Source organism: Sander lucioperca, chromosome 10 (genome assembly GCF_008315115.2).
Source record: "Sander lucioperca isolate FBNREF2018 chromosome 10, SLUC_FBN_1.2, whole genome shotgun sequence".
Lineage (NCBI taxonomy): Eukaryota > Metazoa > Chordata > Actinopteri > Perciformes > Percidae > Sander > Sander lucioperca.
Genome location: NC_050182.1, coordinates 33,954,977 through 33,969,655, shown reverse-complemented (window position 1 = coordinate 33,969,655; position 14,679 = coordinate 33,954,977). Strand labels below are relative to the sequence as shown.

The following is a 14,679-nucleotide window of genomic DNA, read 5'->3' as shown; positions in this document are numbered from 1 at the left end:
TTAAGCATTTCTGTTTTTGTGGACCATTGTTTCCCATTTTGTGAGTTCAGATTCAGATTTTTTTTTTTTTTTGGTCAAATTACAGCAATCCTCTATCCAGACTAGTTGGTTGTATGTTTGTATCTTATTTCTAGCCTTTTATTTTTTACACACTCCAGGTTTTAGCCACAAATTAATTCTCTGAATGCTCAGTGGGAAGAAAAAGGCAAGAGGGATTGGCACAGACCCAGCCAGTCAACCATCTGTTTTAAAATGTTTCCTTTGGGGGATTGTTGCAGTCCATTGAGACCAGTTATAGAAATCTTATACCACCCAACACTACAACTTTTTAAAAGCCAAGCATTTAACCGGCTCTCTTAAGGCAGACAGTATGCAGTAAGCAATAGCTGAAAACAAAACTGGCCACTTCACACAGGCGTTATGGCGGTTTACATCCCAAATAAAATCCCACACTGGTCTTCAATTGCTGCAGTCTGCAGAGGCCTACATTATTTCCACATGAGCTACATATAGTGACTGTGACAACAAAATGAATCAATTCTAGAAAAGAAATTCATCCACTGAAATTAGATGTCGTATAAAAAATATATTGACAGATCTTGGTGCTGATTCAGTCACTCCACTCAAAGGACACCATGGTAATGCGTATGCAATGTTTCCCACAGATTAGAAAGCAATTTGTGGTGCGGGAGGATGGGTGAAATACTTAGTTTCGTAAGAATCAAGTATCAAAAACTGAGGAGGACACGCTGTTGGATGCTGTCCTCCTCTCCTACTCTTTCTTCAATGCCTAACAAATCTATCTCTTTCTCTCCCAGTGACCCTGTCTTTCTGCTTGAGCAGCACTGGTTGAAGCCTGAAAATATTGTAAACAAATTAATAACATAACTAATTACACTGGTCAGACTGTTCAGCTCTGTTTCAGACTGATACTTCCGGTTCAGGCTGGTCCTCATCCTCACCATGTGCCTTTTTCAGTCGCGGAAAATACTGTTCAATACTCATCTGGATTGAAGCAGCAGACATTCAGTGTAAGAGTAAAAAAATGACATAACATTATATATAATACGTTTATTTGATTCACAGCTGCTACATATAGTGCTTTGACCTCGACAACCCAACTGCATTTTACCGCAAACTTGCGACTAATTAACTTTCTAAAGCAGGCGCATCGCTTGTTTGCTAAGAGTCGGGTCGGGACTCCAACATTAACACACTGACAACGTATTCAGAATATTAAATCTTTTTTATAGGACTTTTTAATGTGTGATTGTGTAAAGGTGTTCACGAGATCCTTTCGTGAACTTGTGAATTTCACCGGCCGTCTTCTCTCGTTTTGATGGAGACAGACACTGTGCACGGAGGAGAGGGGCTGTGTGTGTATCTGTGTGTGAGAGACGCGTGAGTGACGGAGGCGAGCAGGGAAAGGAAATGCAGTGAATGAATACGCAATATGTGCCGGCTGGTGTTGATTGTGTGGCGCACCACCACAAATTAGTCTATGTGTGGGAAACACTGGTATGCTTTTGTAATGCTTGGGCAGTGGTGGCCTAAAGGTTAGAGAAGCAAGCTTGTGACAGGGCGGTTGTTGGTTCAATCCCCAGACCGACGGAATAAATCTGGGTGGGAGACTGTGGTTGTACTGGGTAGTTTCCAGGTATAAATCGTGAGCTTAGAATTATAAGGTTCTATCTCCGTTTAGGTTAGTTCTGAGATATTGAGCATCAAAGTGTTTACATCCCAGCTGGCAAAACTGTTATGTAGTATTTTATTTTATTAATAACTAACTAACAAAATTTTTTTTTACAAAAATAACACCACACAGGCATCAATAAACACCTAATGGATCAGATTATGTCAAAAACTCAATTTCGACCAAAAGTGGAGATAGAACCTTATAATTCTAAGCTCACGAAATGTGTTACTGTGTGAATGTGACAGGTAGTCGTTGCAATTGAGAATTTGTTCTCAGTCGGCTTACCTGGATAAATAAAGGTTAAATAAAAAATAAAGTAATTCCAGTTTTCTGTAAATGCTAAGCATACTACAGATTATTGATAAGTACCTGAATTTATGTACTTTTCAAGTAAATTATTATATCATGGCTGAACCTTGCACACTCATTAAAGACCAAGAGCAAAATCACAATCACCTGGTCCATACACATACTTGATTACTTGCAATCAAGTTCCACATATTCTTAACACTTGCTTCTTCAGCAGTGAACCATACAATGTAAAATGGCTACGATGTGGTCTTTTTCTCATGTGCTAGTCAGTATGTACTTTGCAACTCTCAATGTTATGCTAGTGCAAAGCCACCAGAAGTGTCAGTTTCATTTGGATGCAAGTCTCTTTATTTGCACCGTTAAGTTCAAATGCAGATGGACTTTGAAATGAATTCGGGGAAATCATAATGATAAGTGATGGAGGTTAGTTGAATACAGCGTGTTTTGAAAAAGAGTAGCCTGAATAATTAGGTTGAAGGTTACAGAATTTGTTTACCTGTATTGAAAAATGGATATTCAGCCTTTTTAGCCATTGATGAATTAAGAAACCCAGAAACTGGAAACGGCCTCAGGCACCGATCTGATGAAGGCAAGATAGCCAAAAAAGCTCCATGAATAAATCATGGGGTACTGGAGGAGTGTTGTTTAACCTGTTTTAATTGTGATGGACTGCAGTGGGATTTAACATAATAGGTGCATGACCTTCTGTATTTCTGTACACACTAAACACCAGACTGTAAGCGAGGTGCACAGCAGGCATCCTCACGATACATACTTAATTCAGAGATATCTCTCCTCCCCACCCACTGCTTTTAAAAGGATAGAAGAAGCTGATGTGATTGATGATTATTGAATCCCACTCTGACTTTATCTGCAGATACTGACATTCCTACCATTAGCGTATTTATTCTCCCGTATTTTTTTCAAGTTGTACTGCATCCTGACGGGATGGTTTTTGTGCTTTTAATTATCAAAGTTATAAAAAAAAATCTTGCCTATGTGCATTCACACCCCACAAGTAACAGATTTTGTGCCCACTTTCAAGAAATGTGAGGCTTGTGTCAGTTTTTTGTATTATGATTGATGTATAAATGTCATGATGGCAGGATCAAGAATATTAATTGTGTTTGCAAATTAATATGATTGTGGTTTTGATACTGTCAGTTAATTGTGCAGATCACCTAGTTGTCAAATTGATTAGACTGGTGGTTTTACTTAATTATGAAGGTAGCGAAAATGCAATTATTTTGCTGGTTAATGATGATAATGAAGAATGATGATGATCAGCATACAGAGGAAGATAACAATCTGATATTTGTGATGATAATCATCACTTGTTACTACTACTATTTATAAGCCTCTCAAAGTCACTCATTACCTTCAAATATGGATGTATTGCTCATTTCATTTTTCAAAATAAAATAATATGATTTATTTGATGTGAATAGTTGCATTCTGGATTAATGTAGGATCATAGAAAAAATGTTGAATGCATTTTATCAGAATTCTAATGTAGTCAAATATGATAGCTTTTTACAAAAGAGCATTTTAACTCGGTGACAGCTGTGAGATTTTTCTTGAAACTGACAGGAACTTTGGGTTTACAACATCCTCATAACCAATTAATAAAAAAGGCAAAATGTGATAAAATAAAACGTTGTTTTGTGTCATACATGGTCAAGGGTCAACTGTGAATAGTTTACAAAAGCATCATAACCAATACATAACATACTAGTCAGCCTCTTCCCCCATAAGTAGAATTGGACACAACCAAACGATGATGCTCATATGTTGATCGGATCATCCTAACACGTTAGGGGTTACAGGCAAGCACGATAGCTTATTTTGAAGACCCGCGCTATAGATATGTGGATTGACAGTGAGATAGACCAGTCGGTTTGTGTACAAGCTCAACTTCACACGACACAGTGACTGAGGCAGAAATGTGCATTTGATGTACCTTAAATTATCTGCTCTACTCCATTCTCCATTCCTACTGCACATGTCTAGGCCTATCGCGATAGGCAATAAATCAATTAATCGCATGATAAATAAAAATGAGCTCGATAATTTTTCCGTCCGTGATCATTTCCATTTGCATGCTTGTTTGTCTCTCTCTCTCTCTCTCTCTCTCTCTCTCTCTCTCTCTCTCTCTCTCTCTCTCTACCAAAGAGACTGGATGACCACTCCGGTGCAGAACCCTCGTGTCAGTCACTTGTCAGCCGCATGGTCTCTGTGTGGGGGAGGCGGGACTCCTGCCGTAGCCTACCACAGAGTGCAGCAAAAGAGCTGCGTGAGGAGTATAGCCAGAGAAAACGCTAGTTGAGAGTTGGAGGAATAAAAAAAAAAAAGATGGAATTGGTTTCAAAGCCAAATGCGACAGCTGCAGTGTGGGAGCACTTCGGATTCAAACCGAATGACCGTGGTGAACCACTTAACCTGAGCGAGTCGGTATGTCGCATTTGTTGTAAAACAGTAGCAACTTAACGCGGCAACACAACAAACATGCATATGCACCTTTTTGTTAATAGAGGCAGAGCTTTCGCCGTAGCCTACATAAGAGTCCATTTTATTTATTGTTTTTTGGTTGTTTTGTTCATTTATTGTGGATATTTAAAATGTCTTCCAGTTCCAGTGTTAAATATTCTTTAGAAATAAAGTTTATTGATCTTTGAAAAGGTGTACCTGCATTATTGTGCCATTATCATTATATTAGATGAAAATTGTCTCAGAACGACAATATTATCGTTTATCACAATAAATTCTGGGACAATTTATTGTCCAGCAAAATTTGTTATCGTGACAGGCCTACACATGTCGCCACCCACCTAAATGATCTCTTCCTTATTTTAAATTCTCAGTTGCCTGTGCTGTTGACAGTATATAGCCACAGAACTGTGCTTTGCAAACTTCAGTTTGCTGCTGCATTTCTGTGTACCCTTACAGAGAGACCGCTTTTCCACTCAGTAAACTATTTTCTATTGTGTAAGCTGCATGTTTTTGCTTTTGTATCTGCAAAGTAGCTTTCATTATCTTGGTGTATTTTTTGTGACCAACCTACTTTTTTAAATACTAAACAGTTTTCTTTTACAGGTCCAATATATTATTGAAATAAATACATTTATGTAAATTCCCATATTCAATTGCAAACAAGAGTAGGTCAAACTCTTAGCTACACTTGGGGGGTAGGCAAGTTTAGCTAGTAACTGGTGACACACACTTCTTTTTTTGAGATTAACAAAAACAAAAACAAAAACTTTTTTAACCCAACACACAAAACATACAATTTGTAACATGAACATACCCCCCACCCCTGTCATCACCACCCACCCAGCCAAAAATCAAGAAAAGATGACACAGTAACTACAACATTCAAGACCATGCAACAAAATAATAACAAAATAGACAAACTCAGGGCTTAATTTGAGAACATGTTCCGGCACCTCCGACGTTAGATCCGGAACCTTTTTTATTGGATCCAGCACCTCCTGTGTCACTATGCAAAATTAATCGCCTAAATGAAAAAAATAAATTACTGATTGTGTATTGTTCAATGTTGTTATCTGTCTTGTTAGTCTTTATTCCCCATTGAAGTTCCACAAACATCTTGTGTTTGCATTTTCGATGCGTTTTGAGGTGAATTTTCAGGGTAAGACAGAGGGGGGAGAGGGACGGAGGGTGGGGAGGCACTTCAAGTGACACATGCGCTTGTGCTGGTTGAGATTGCTGTTAGCCTCGTTTCACTCAGGGGAAAAATGTCAAAAAGACAACAAAGTTTGCTTAACTTGTTCAAATACGCTGGCTAGTCGGATCCCAAACAAGCAAAAATCGTTTCCGCCGATCAAGAATGTGGAGACATTACATTTCGTACCCATGCAGTGCATGTTCTGAAATTAAAATTAACATTGCCCTGATGTACACAGTGTTGTTTAGGTTTGTTTAGTCAGAGAAGCTACGTAGGCAGTCATTTTTTTTTTGTTTTTTGTTCCGTTACCTCCAACCCTCGTTTTGAGTCGCCGGATCCACCCCCCCTCTGCGCTCCGGGACCTCCCACTTTACAAATGAAGCACTGGAGAAGCTATAGACCAAATAAACATTTATAAATGACAACACCATAAACCCATCATACGTCTCTTCCCAGCACAAAGCTTCCTAGGAGCCCTCTAGAAAGCTCAGGTACCTTCCCCATTTTCCCGTTAGACATCTAGTCTGGCAAACCGTTTGACATTTTTTCAAAATCCACAACCCAAGCCATCTCACAAGCTCTTGGATTGACGGCACCCCTTCATTTCTCCATCCTCTTAAAAGAATCTGTCTGGCTATCATTAAACTACTTTTGACCCAGCTTCTTATGTACTTATCTATTCCACTTAGGATTGAGCCATCTCCTAGAACAAATTATCTTGGGCTGAATGGAACCTGGGTCCCTGCAATCTGACATAGGTTATCATGTATCCCGGTCCAAAATGATTCCTGGACCTTATCATAGGACCACAGGACATGAAGTAGTTGGCTGTCCTCTGTCTTACATTTCCAACAATTTGGTGTGTCTTTCAAATCAATTCTAAACTATTTGGGGGGAGTCCAATAGAAGCGATGCATAATGCTGACACACACTTCTGACATTTCATTGTCCATATACAACCGGCAAGACACGCTGTTAAAAATATGAAGCATGTTTCATGGACGGGACTCCCTCCAGACGCAGTTGCGTACTCAGGAACAGTGGGTGTCGACCTTCTCACAGCAGGGTGACACCAGTCCTTGCCAAAATGTGTATTCTGACAACTTGACTGGAACCCATCTGGAGCTCAAGGGTGCCGTCTGTTAGTGGGCACCCACTCTTAAACTGACCTGACCGTAAAGGTCCATTTGTGCCCAGTTAAGACCTGGCACACTGCCTCTGGCTGTGTAAATTGGAAACTTACTTTGATTGTTTGATATCACTGATTAATGCGGGGTTTAATATATGCTTACCAACAAAATGTTTTTGGTTGAAAGCCTACTGACAATCCATGAAGTCTTGTATGAGTAAGTTTATTTCTAGTGTTCTTTGTGTGACATGAATGTAGATACACATGCACTTTCTTTTTTGTTCCTGTATATAATGCAAACAGTTGTCAGAGCATCCTCTATTACAATATTTCACCAATCCTATATTCACTTTGATTCTTTGAACCACTATTGAAGTAATAATGCACTGCATTAGGCAACTGTATTACAAAACACTGCAAAGGGAAGGCCGATTGTTCCCTACAGTTAAAACAATCATGATCATTTCATGAAACAGTTATTTATAGCTGCATTGTGCTTTGATGTCAAACCTACATCATGGCAGCCTTTCACTATAGGCAGCTCTTTCATGAATTGCATCATCAAATATCCTTGAATCAATTTCATATTAATTTGTCAAAGTCATACTTTATTTAAACCCACATATGACAACACTTCAAAGAATCCACCCACTCACCTTGTGCAATAGCTCTTCTTTAGTTGTTGTATATGTGAATATCTGTCATATTGCTTCCTGCTCTGCGCCTCTTAGGTTACTGTCTCCTCCCACCCAAATATCCTCTCTAAATATCACTAGATGCTCAGTGGAGTGGCCACTCCTGCTACTCAGTGCTCTGAAGAGTTGCCTATAAATTGTTCTGAATCTTTCGAGGCCATTTCAGCTGATATGTTTACATTCATCCACCCACCTACTTGTGGGTAGGTTAACATTTGTGTGTATTTTTCTTTTTTGAGGATGTGTTATCTGTGCCTACACATATGTTGGGGATACATTGGTATTATTTTTGTTGCTGGGTTAGAATATCCTATCCACTACCTTTCACCCTACGGCCTGCTTAATAATTATGCGTCATGGAAAGAACTTCTGCATGAATGTGTATGTGCTTTTACAAAGGTCTCCTTTCTTTCATTTTTGTATTACTGGTGCAGCAGCACAACAGCCAATTTTAATAGTGAATTTAAACAACCTATTGATAGATGACTTGACAGTTGAAAACTTCCAAAATTAAAAAAATTTCCATTGCTACTTTTCACTGAGTAACAGCGTGTAATGGGCATATCAATAATGAAGTATTGTGAAGTAATGTGAGATGTTTGCTTCTCTGCCTGCAGTTGTGAATTGTATATGTATTTATTGAGTCTACTCTAGGACATATTATTCTGAAACTGTAGAATATATTTTCTGTATGTAAAAGTAGCTGTAGCTTAAATTAACCTCAAATTACCTTACATTACACCGCCCATAGCTGGGATCACCATTGCTTTTAACCCAATAAAACACAATATCAGGTCTCTCGGTACCTGGCAAGTGGCACTGTAATCACTTTGTTCCAGTGGAGCTCAATGCTTCTGTCAAGGATTGCTTTGTAATTTCACAGTGATCGCTTCAGATCACAGTCAGAAGGATTTTGCGATTACAGCCACCAGTAGAATAGCTTTGTGACTTGTTCCAGTTTCTAAATGTTATGATGATGGGAAGGAGAAAAAAAAAAATACTCAATTATTGTGCAAGCACATTAAAATGAGGCACTGTGTAATTACATGTTTTTAAATATTTGGTTTTAATTAAATGTTTCCCTTTTCTCTATAGGTATTAGGTCATTAAGTATAAATGTTGCCATTAATTATACAATGGATTTTCAACAATTAAACAATAACAAATGTGTTGAGCAGTTGCATGTTTTGATTGTACCTATAATGTGCAGAAGAATGATCGCTGTCCACACTTGTGTGTTGTGACTGTCCTAAGCAATAGGTTTGGATTCGTGCCCAGAGCCGCTGCCTCCCAGTAACGGCCAGAAAGTGGGCGACCGCTACACTGTGGGTGACATGGTTTCCTTCCAATGTGATCAAGGCTTCTCGTTACAGGTAGGTGAAAGCATACAGTGCTGGTAAAGCAGATATCCAGCTCTTTTATGGTTATGATAAGTGAATCATATCTACCTGCCTGGAGTGACAATTTTTAAGGGAATACCCCCAAAGGCTGAGTCTGTCAAGGCAGCGTTACTAAGTACTTTTTCTATGTAATTTGTGTGTGTGTGAGCGGAAACAGTATTTACAGAAAAGAAAATGTTTGAATGCACAAGGGTGAGGTAACTGTCCATGTATTTAAGTTTGCATCTTTATTGTGTGTACTTTGCTTGCGTGCTTCTCTGCTTGGATGTTCGTGTGTGTTCGTGTGCGCCTATTACAAAGCAGCTTTAACTTTCCCCAATCCTCCTTGAGTAGATACTGTAGCTCTGGCGTTTTGAGCTGTAGAACCCTCCAACGCCACGGGCGATGGATTGTGTTAACAGTCGCCTCACTAATCCCACACCGATTTTTCTTCATGTCTCAGGCATTCACTTCTTTTCACATTCTCTCTGGACCAACCAGCAACTTCTTACACACATCTTAAGGCTGAGTGTCTGAACACCAGAAATAGACCCGAGGCCATTGTAGACAAAAACACAAGTATAGCTGAGTCTTTTAAGTTCACGTGTATGTGTGTAGTACAACGGTGTAAACACAACCATGCATAAGTAGATGTTTTCAGGTTTGACATTAGTGTACGAGCTGGCTGGAGAAAACACATGTATTAATACATTTTACTAGCATCTTAGCTGCAGGAAACGTCCAGACTGCACTGCATTTTGAAAGGATCAAAACAACAATAGTGCTAAGAATATTTTACAAATGATAACCTGCAATATATTTATCACTTTTCATGATATTGTTGTATCTAACAGAAAAGAAGTGTGGAAGTAGGATGTTTGTCTTTTCTAGAACACATCTCTCAGTAGTCTAGTAGTCAGTACTCTTGCTGCCCAGCTAGCAGCAAGAGGTCCCTCTCCTACTCTTGATACCATCAAATATTTACACACAAGACCTTGAAAAGAGGATTGTGAGAAATCCAAAAATCTGACTGTTGACCAATTCCAAAGATCCACAGGACAGAGATAAAATCTGCTTGCAGAAGACCTGTCTGTTAGATCTCTTGGTGGTCCTTCTTTTTTCTTATAAATTGCACTGTATTTTGGAGGTGGTGAATATATTGTTTTTGTTTGTTTTCCTGAACAGGGTAATGCATATATTACCTGCATGCCTGGCCCCGTCAGAAGGTGGAATTACCCCGTGCCTCTGTGTTTAGGTAATGTATTATTTTATACAGTCTGACATTGCCAGCATGCAGGCCTTCAATGATGTGCCAAACGCCAAAACCATATTTGTTGCATCAAACACAGATTCTGTCTATTTTTTTGTCTTTTGCCATTCATTTTTTCTCATTGACTTTTTCCTTGTTTATCTTTTTTTACAATACTTTACTCATGCACAGCCACACAATAGATCAATATCCTCACAGAGGACTTGTATTAGAGAAAGCAACAATTTCATTGTAAGACCAGGGGAGGGGATGATGGGTGGGCGTGGAGGCTTGAGGGGTGGGGATTATGAATTTTCTGCTTTCCCCTTCAGTTGAAAATCAATAAGGCTTTGCACCATCTCAGTGTGTTGTTTGATTTCTGATGCCTCTGATGAGAGTCTCTACTCTCCCCCGACACTTCCTCTAAAGTTGATTGCCACAGTGACGGATTCCAGAGATTACTAAGGAAGCGTACCACTTTCTCTTTTGACACCTCGATTGTTCTGTTGCCCCCAATTACACATGTACGTAAACTTACGCGCACACACACACACACACACACACACACACACTAGTGCGAACACGCCCTTACAGTAAGGGCGTGTAAACACACAGGCACTTGCACATGCATGCATGCACTCACTGCACTCTTCATGTAATGTCCTGTCCCTTGGTTTTCACAGTTCACTGCAGACATATATCCCAGCTTTACTGTTGACAGGCCTGTTCTTAAATGCGCGTGTCCGCTTGTTAGCTCAATTCCTCGCTGGTTTACAGTACAGTACATCATTGGCGGTTCTACATTGAATTACACCCTGGGCGAGATATTTCAATGGATATTCCAAATATATTTAAGCTTAGCCTATAATGAGTGTGTAGCTAATTCTCTGCTTTGGTAGGACACCGCACGCACGCACGCACGCACGCACGCACACACGCACGCACGCACGCATACACACACACACACATACACACACACACACACACACACACACACACACATACACACACACACGCATCCCATCCATCCCATCCCATGCATGCGCCCTCGCGCGACGCTCCTCCTTGTGAATCCTAAATAGCCGAGCCGCAGAGCTGGATGGCATCGTAGGGTGTCCGGTGCCAGACTGGAGCAAAGACCACTATAGGAGCCGGTAGCGCGGATACTGACTGCCCACCGACCTGGGAGTGCACCATCCTTTTATCACTATTAAATCACTGTTTTATCAATGTTTCATTCCTTTGAAGATAGATAATAGAAAAACCACTTCGCAGAGGATTTTTTTTTTTTTTTTCCTTTTAAGTGCTCGTTTCGCCTCATTCTGGCCTTGGTTGATGGTCTCCAAAGAAATGGCAGCAATATCCCTTGTGTTTCCAACCATTTGCCACATAAATAGGCCTGTTAGGGTTGAGATGGGAAAAGGCAAAATTATGTAACTACAACTTTACATTGGTGCCTGTGGTGGCTATAATTTCATTACACCTGAGGGTTTATGTAAGACTGGGGTATGTGCCACAGGAGAGGGGGATGAGTGTAACCTTCACAGCAAGCTGAAGTGTTCTCTAATTCACAGTCACAGAAGAGAGGTGGGGTGTTGGAGGGGGAGGGTGAAGTAATCACTGCCACCGCTGAGCAAAACTGTGGTGCTGTATTGAAAATCGACTCCCTCATTTATTTTAATTTAAAGCACCACCAAACAAGGAATGTGATGAGTCTTATCTTTTCACGGATGCCCTTATGGAGCATAATCCCCACAGTCAAGCAGAGATGTGCATGCACAAGTCACAGACATGCTCAAACACCAGAGACATAATCACATAAGCATATACTGCATATATAAGCATACACAATAATTGTGCATGTACTGAAACCCACAAAGACACAATGCTCTTTGCCTCCCAGTGATTGTTTTTTTTTGTTTTCCCATGGAGCCGTTCTGTGGAGAAGTGACATGTTCTTTCTCCTTGGTTGCTCTCCCTTAGCTCAGTGTGGCGGCTCTATGACAGACTTCAGCGGCGTCATCCTCAGCCCAGGCTTCCCAGGGAATTACCAGAGCAGCCTGGACTGCAGCTGGAGAGTTCAACTCCCTATTGGCTTCGGTCTGTCATCCCCCTTCTGTCTTTCCTTTCTTCTTCTCCTCTCTCTTTTTCTTTTTTGTTCTGCTTGCTTTAATGTCTTTTCTGCTGCTTGGTCCTGCATTGTTCTGTTAACTTCTCTCCTCTTCTCTCAACTTCTTATTGTGTTAAAAAAAGATCCTTCTTGTTTTATGCATGCTACTTTATTAATATATTCAGTTTGTCTCCTACATTAACCCTTTCTTTCTGCTTTTTAGGGATCCATATGCAGTTTCTAAACTTCTCCACAGAGCCTGTTCATGACTATCTGGAGGTGCGCAGCGGGAACCTGGAGACAGGAACAGTGATTGATCGGTTCAGTGGCCCTGTTGTGCCCAGTTCTCTCTTTAGCACCACCCACGAGACCACTCTCTTCTTCCACAGCGACTACTCCCAGAACAAGCATGGCTTCCACATTGTCTACCAGGGTGAGGAGCAAATATGGGTCCTTATGGTAAAGTTAAATGTTTTTTGTTTTTTTTAAATCATAGCAGCAGTTGAAAAATGGAAAGGGATTTAAGAGTTTGCTAATAGAACACTTAAAAGACCATCAGTCAGGTTAGATACAGACCAGGGACAGAGATTAGTCTTGCAAAGCAGACTCGTTCACTGAGGTTGTAAGATTACAAAAGGTTAAAGAATAAAGAAAAATAAATCAATGCTGACCTCCGCTGAGACATTCAATAGCACATATCCTTGAATAGTAATAGTGTCGGCTATGTGAGTGGGGTATTTTATGTGTTAGAGCCAATGTGGATAATAATAATTAGTTATATACTAACAATATAACAAAACTTTGAATTTTAGCTTTTTAGACGAAACCTAAATAAACAATTTTTAATTTTAATTGCATTTAAATGTTAACATTTCATGAAGAGAGAACTATATTTTGGGGCTTCAACCACCAAAGGTAGGAGATATGTTTTTACACATAATAATATAGGCAATCTGGTGATTAGATTTCACCAGTGATGCAAGGTTAGCTGCTCTTAACAGCTCACTAGCCAGGCTTTGGTTCTTTGAGGTCACCATAGATATTATATAGTATTATAGTGGTAGCGTTTTATTATTTGCTTCCTAGAGTCTGTGTTTTATAAACCTTCTCTTCTGTGTGTGCTTTTGTTTTTCCCCCAGCATATGAGCTACAGAGGTGTCCGGACCCACGACCGTTTCGTAACGGCATAGTGATCGGTCAGGACTACAGTGTGGGGATGACCATTTCCTTTGAATGCCTTCCAGGTTACACTCTGCTTGGAGAGCCATCTCTCACATGTCTGCATGGAGTCAGCAGAAACTGGAATCACCCCATACCTCGCTGCGAAGGTGACTGGCTAGTGCCTCTTCTAAAAAAAAAAAACTAAAAAAAACAGGTGTTTTCTGGCCTGTGTTGTTTATGTGCAGAAGACCTAAATTCTTCCTCCAAATAGCCTACATTTACAGTATCAACAAATTATATTTATCGGTCATTAAATGCCTTTTATTTGATAATTTTTTTGAGGGATTACCCAAATTTAGTGGGGATACTCTTAAATAACTGTATGCTAACAAATCCTTGTGAAAGTCATGCATGCTGCTTTCTGAGAAGCTGACAAAAATTAAGACGGAGGTACTTTTTCATCGCCATTACCCACTAAAATAAGGTGTTTGAAGTTATTTTGAATAGACGAATATAGGTACTTGAGTCTGCTTTAGTCCTATCCTTTATTCTAGCACGTTAAAGCATCCGACTCACTTTTACCACCAATGTAGCACCATTAGCTGATTATGCCTGTCTCTGTTGTAAATTTCAAATTATGGCTTTCCTCTTCTCAGTTAAGTCAAGCGGTAACATGTGTTTTAAGTCCACAACAGATATTTGTCAGAGAAAGTGGTAAATAGTTTTGTCTCTTCCGTAGACACCGTATTGTCCTTGTCAAGTTTACAGTCCTTTTTTTGGATCCCGAGGGCAGCGCTTTGGCTTTGACGCCAAGTTCAAAGTCAAATTTTAACACATTCCCTCTGAAGGCATATGACGGGGGAGTTTTAGTGTCTGAACTACTTAGTGTCATCAAGTTCACGTCAGTAACCATCCCCTGCAGTTGTATCTAACAGGTGCATAGTATCTCAGTGAATTGTTTCATCAACAGTTAGTGGCGATACAGTCATAAAGCAAGTTTTATGACTTGAGCTACCCAGCCTCTCTGATTTTTTTCCATCCCTCAAGCTCTCTGTGGTGGGAATGTAACATCCATGAATGGCACAATTTACTCTCCTGGACACCCAGCCGAGTATCCACACTTCCAGGACTGCTTGTGGACTGTCAGAGTACCTCCTGGGTATGGCATCTACATCAATTTCTCTGTTATCAATACAGAGGCAATCTACGATTACATCACTGTGTGGTAAGTTCTCATTTCTCTCTTAGTATGACATTATTCAT

At 40.0% G+C, this 14,679-nt stretch overlaps 1 protein-coding gene across 2 annotated transcripts in view; it reads left to right on the top strand.

The window, feature by feature from the left end:
• The window catches only part of LOC116035265 (CUB and sushi domain-containing protein 3-like), a 269,787-nt gene that overhangs the window by 167,148 nt on the left and 87,960 nt on the right, over positions 1-14,679 (top strand). For both annotated transcript variants that reach the window (XM_031278268.2, XM_031278267.2), the window contains exons 38-43: positions 8,772-8,890; positions 10,082-10,151; positions 12,129-12,245; positions 12,479-12,688; positions 13,395-13,583; positions 14,464-14,641. In XM_031278268.2, the coding sequence (XP_031134128.1) occupies positions 8,772-8,890; positions 10,082-10,151; positions 12,129-12,245; positions 12,479-12,688; positions 13,395-13,583; positions 14,464-14,641 (883 nt within the window). The remainder of the gene's footprint in view (positions 1-8,771; positions 8,891-10,081; positions 10,152-12,128; positions 12,246-12,478; positions 12,689-13,394; positions 13,584-14,463; positions 14,642-14,679) is intronic.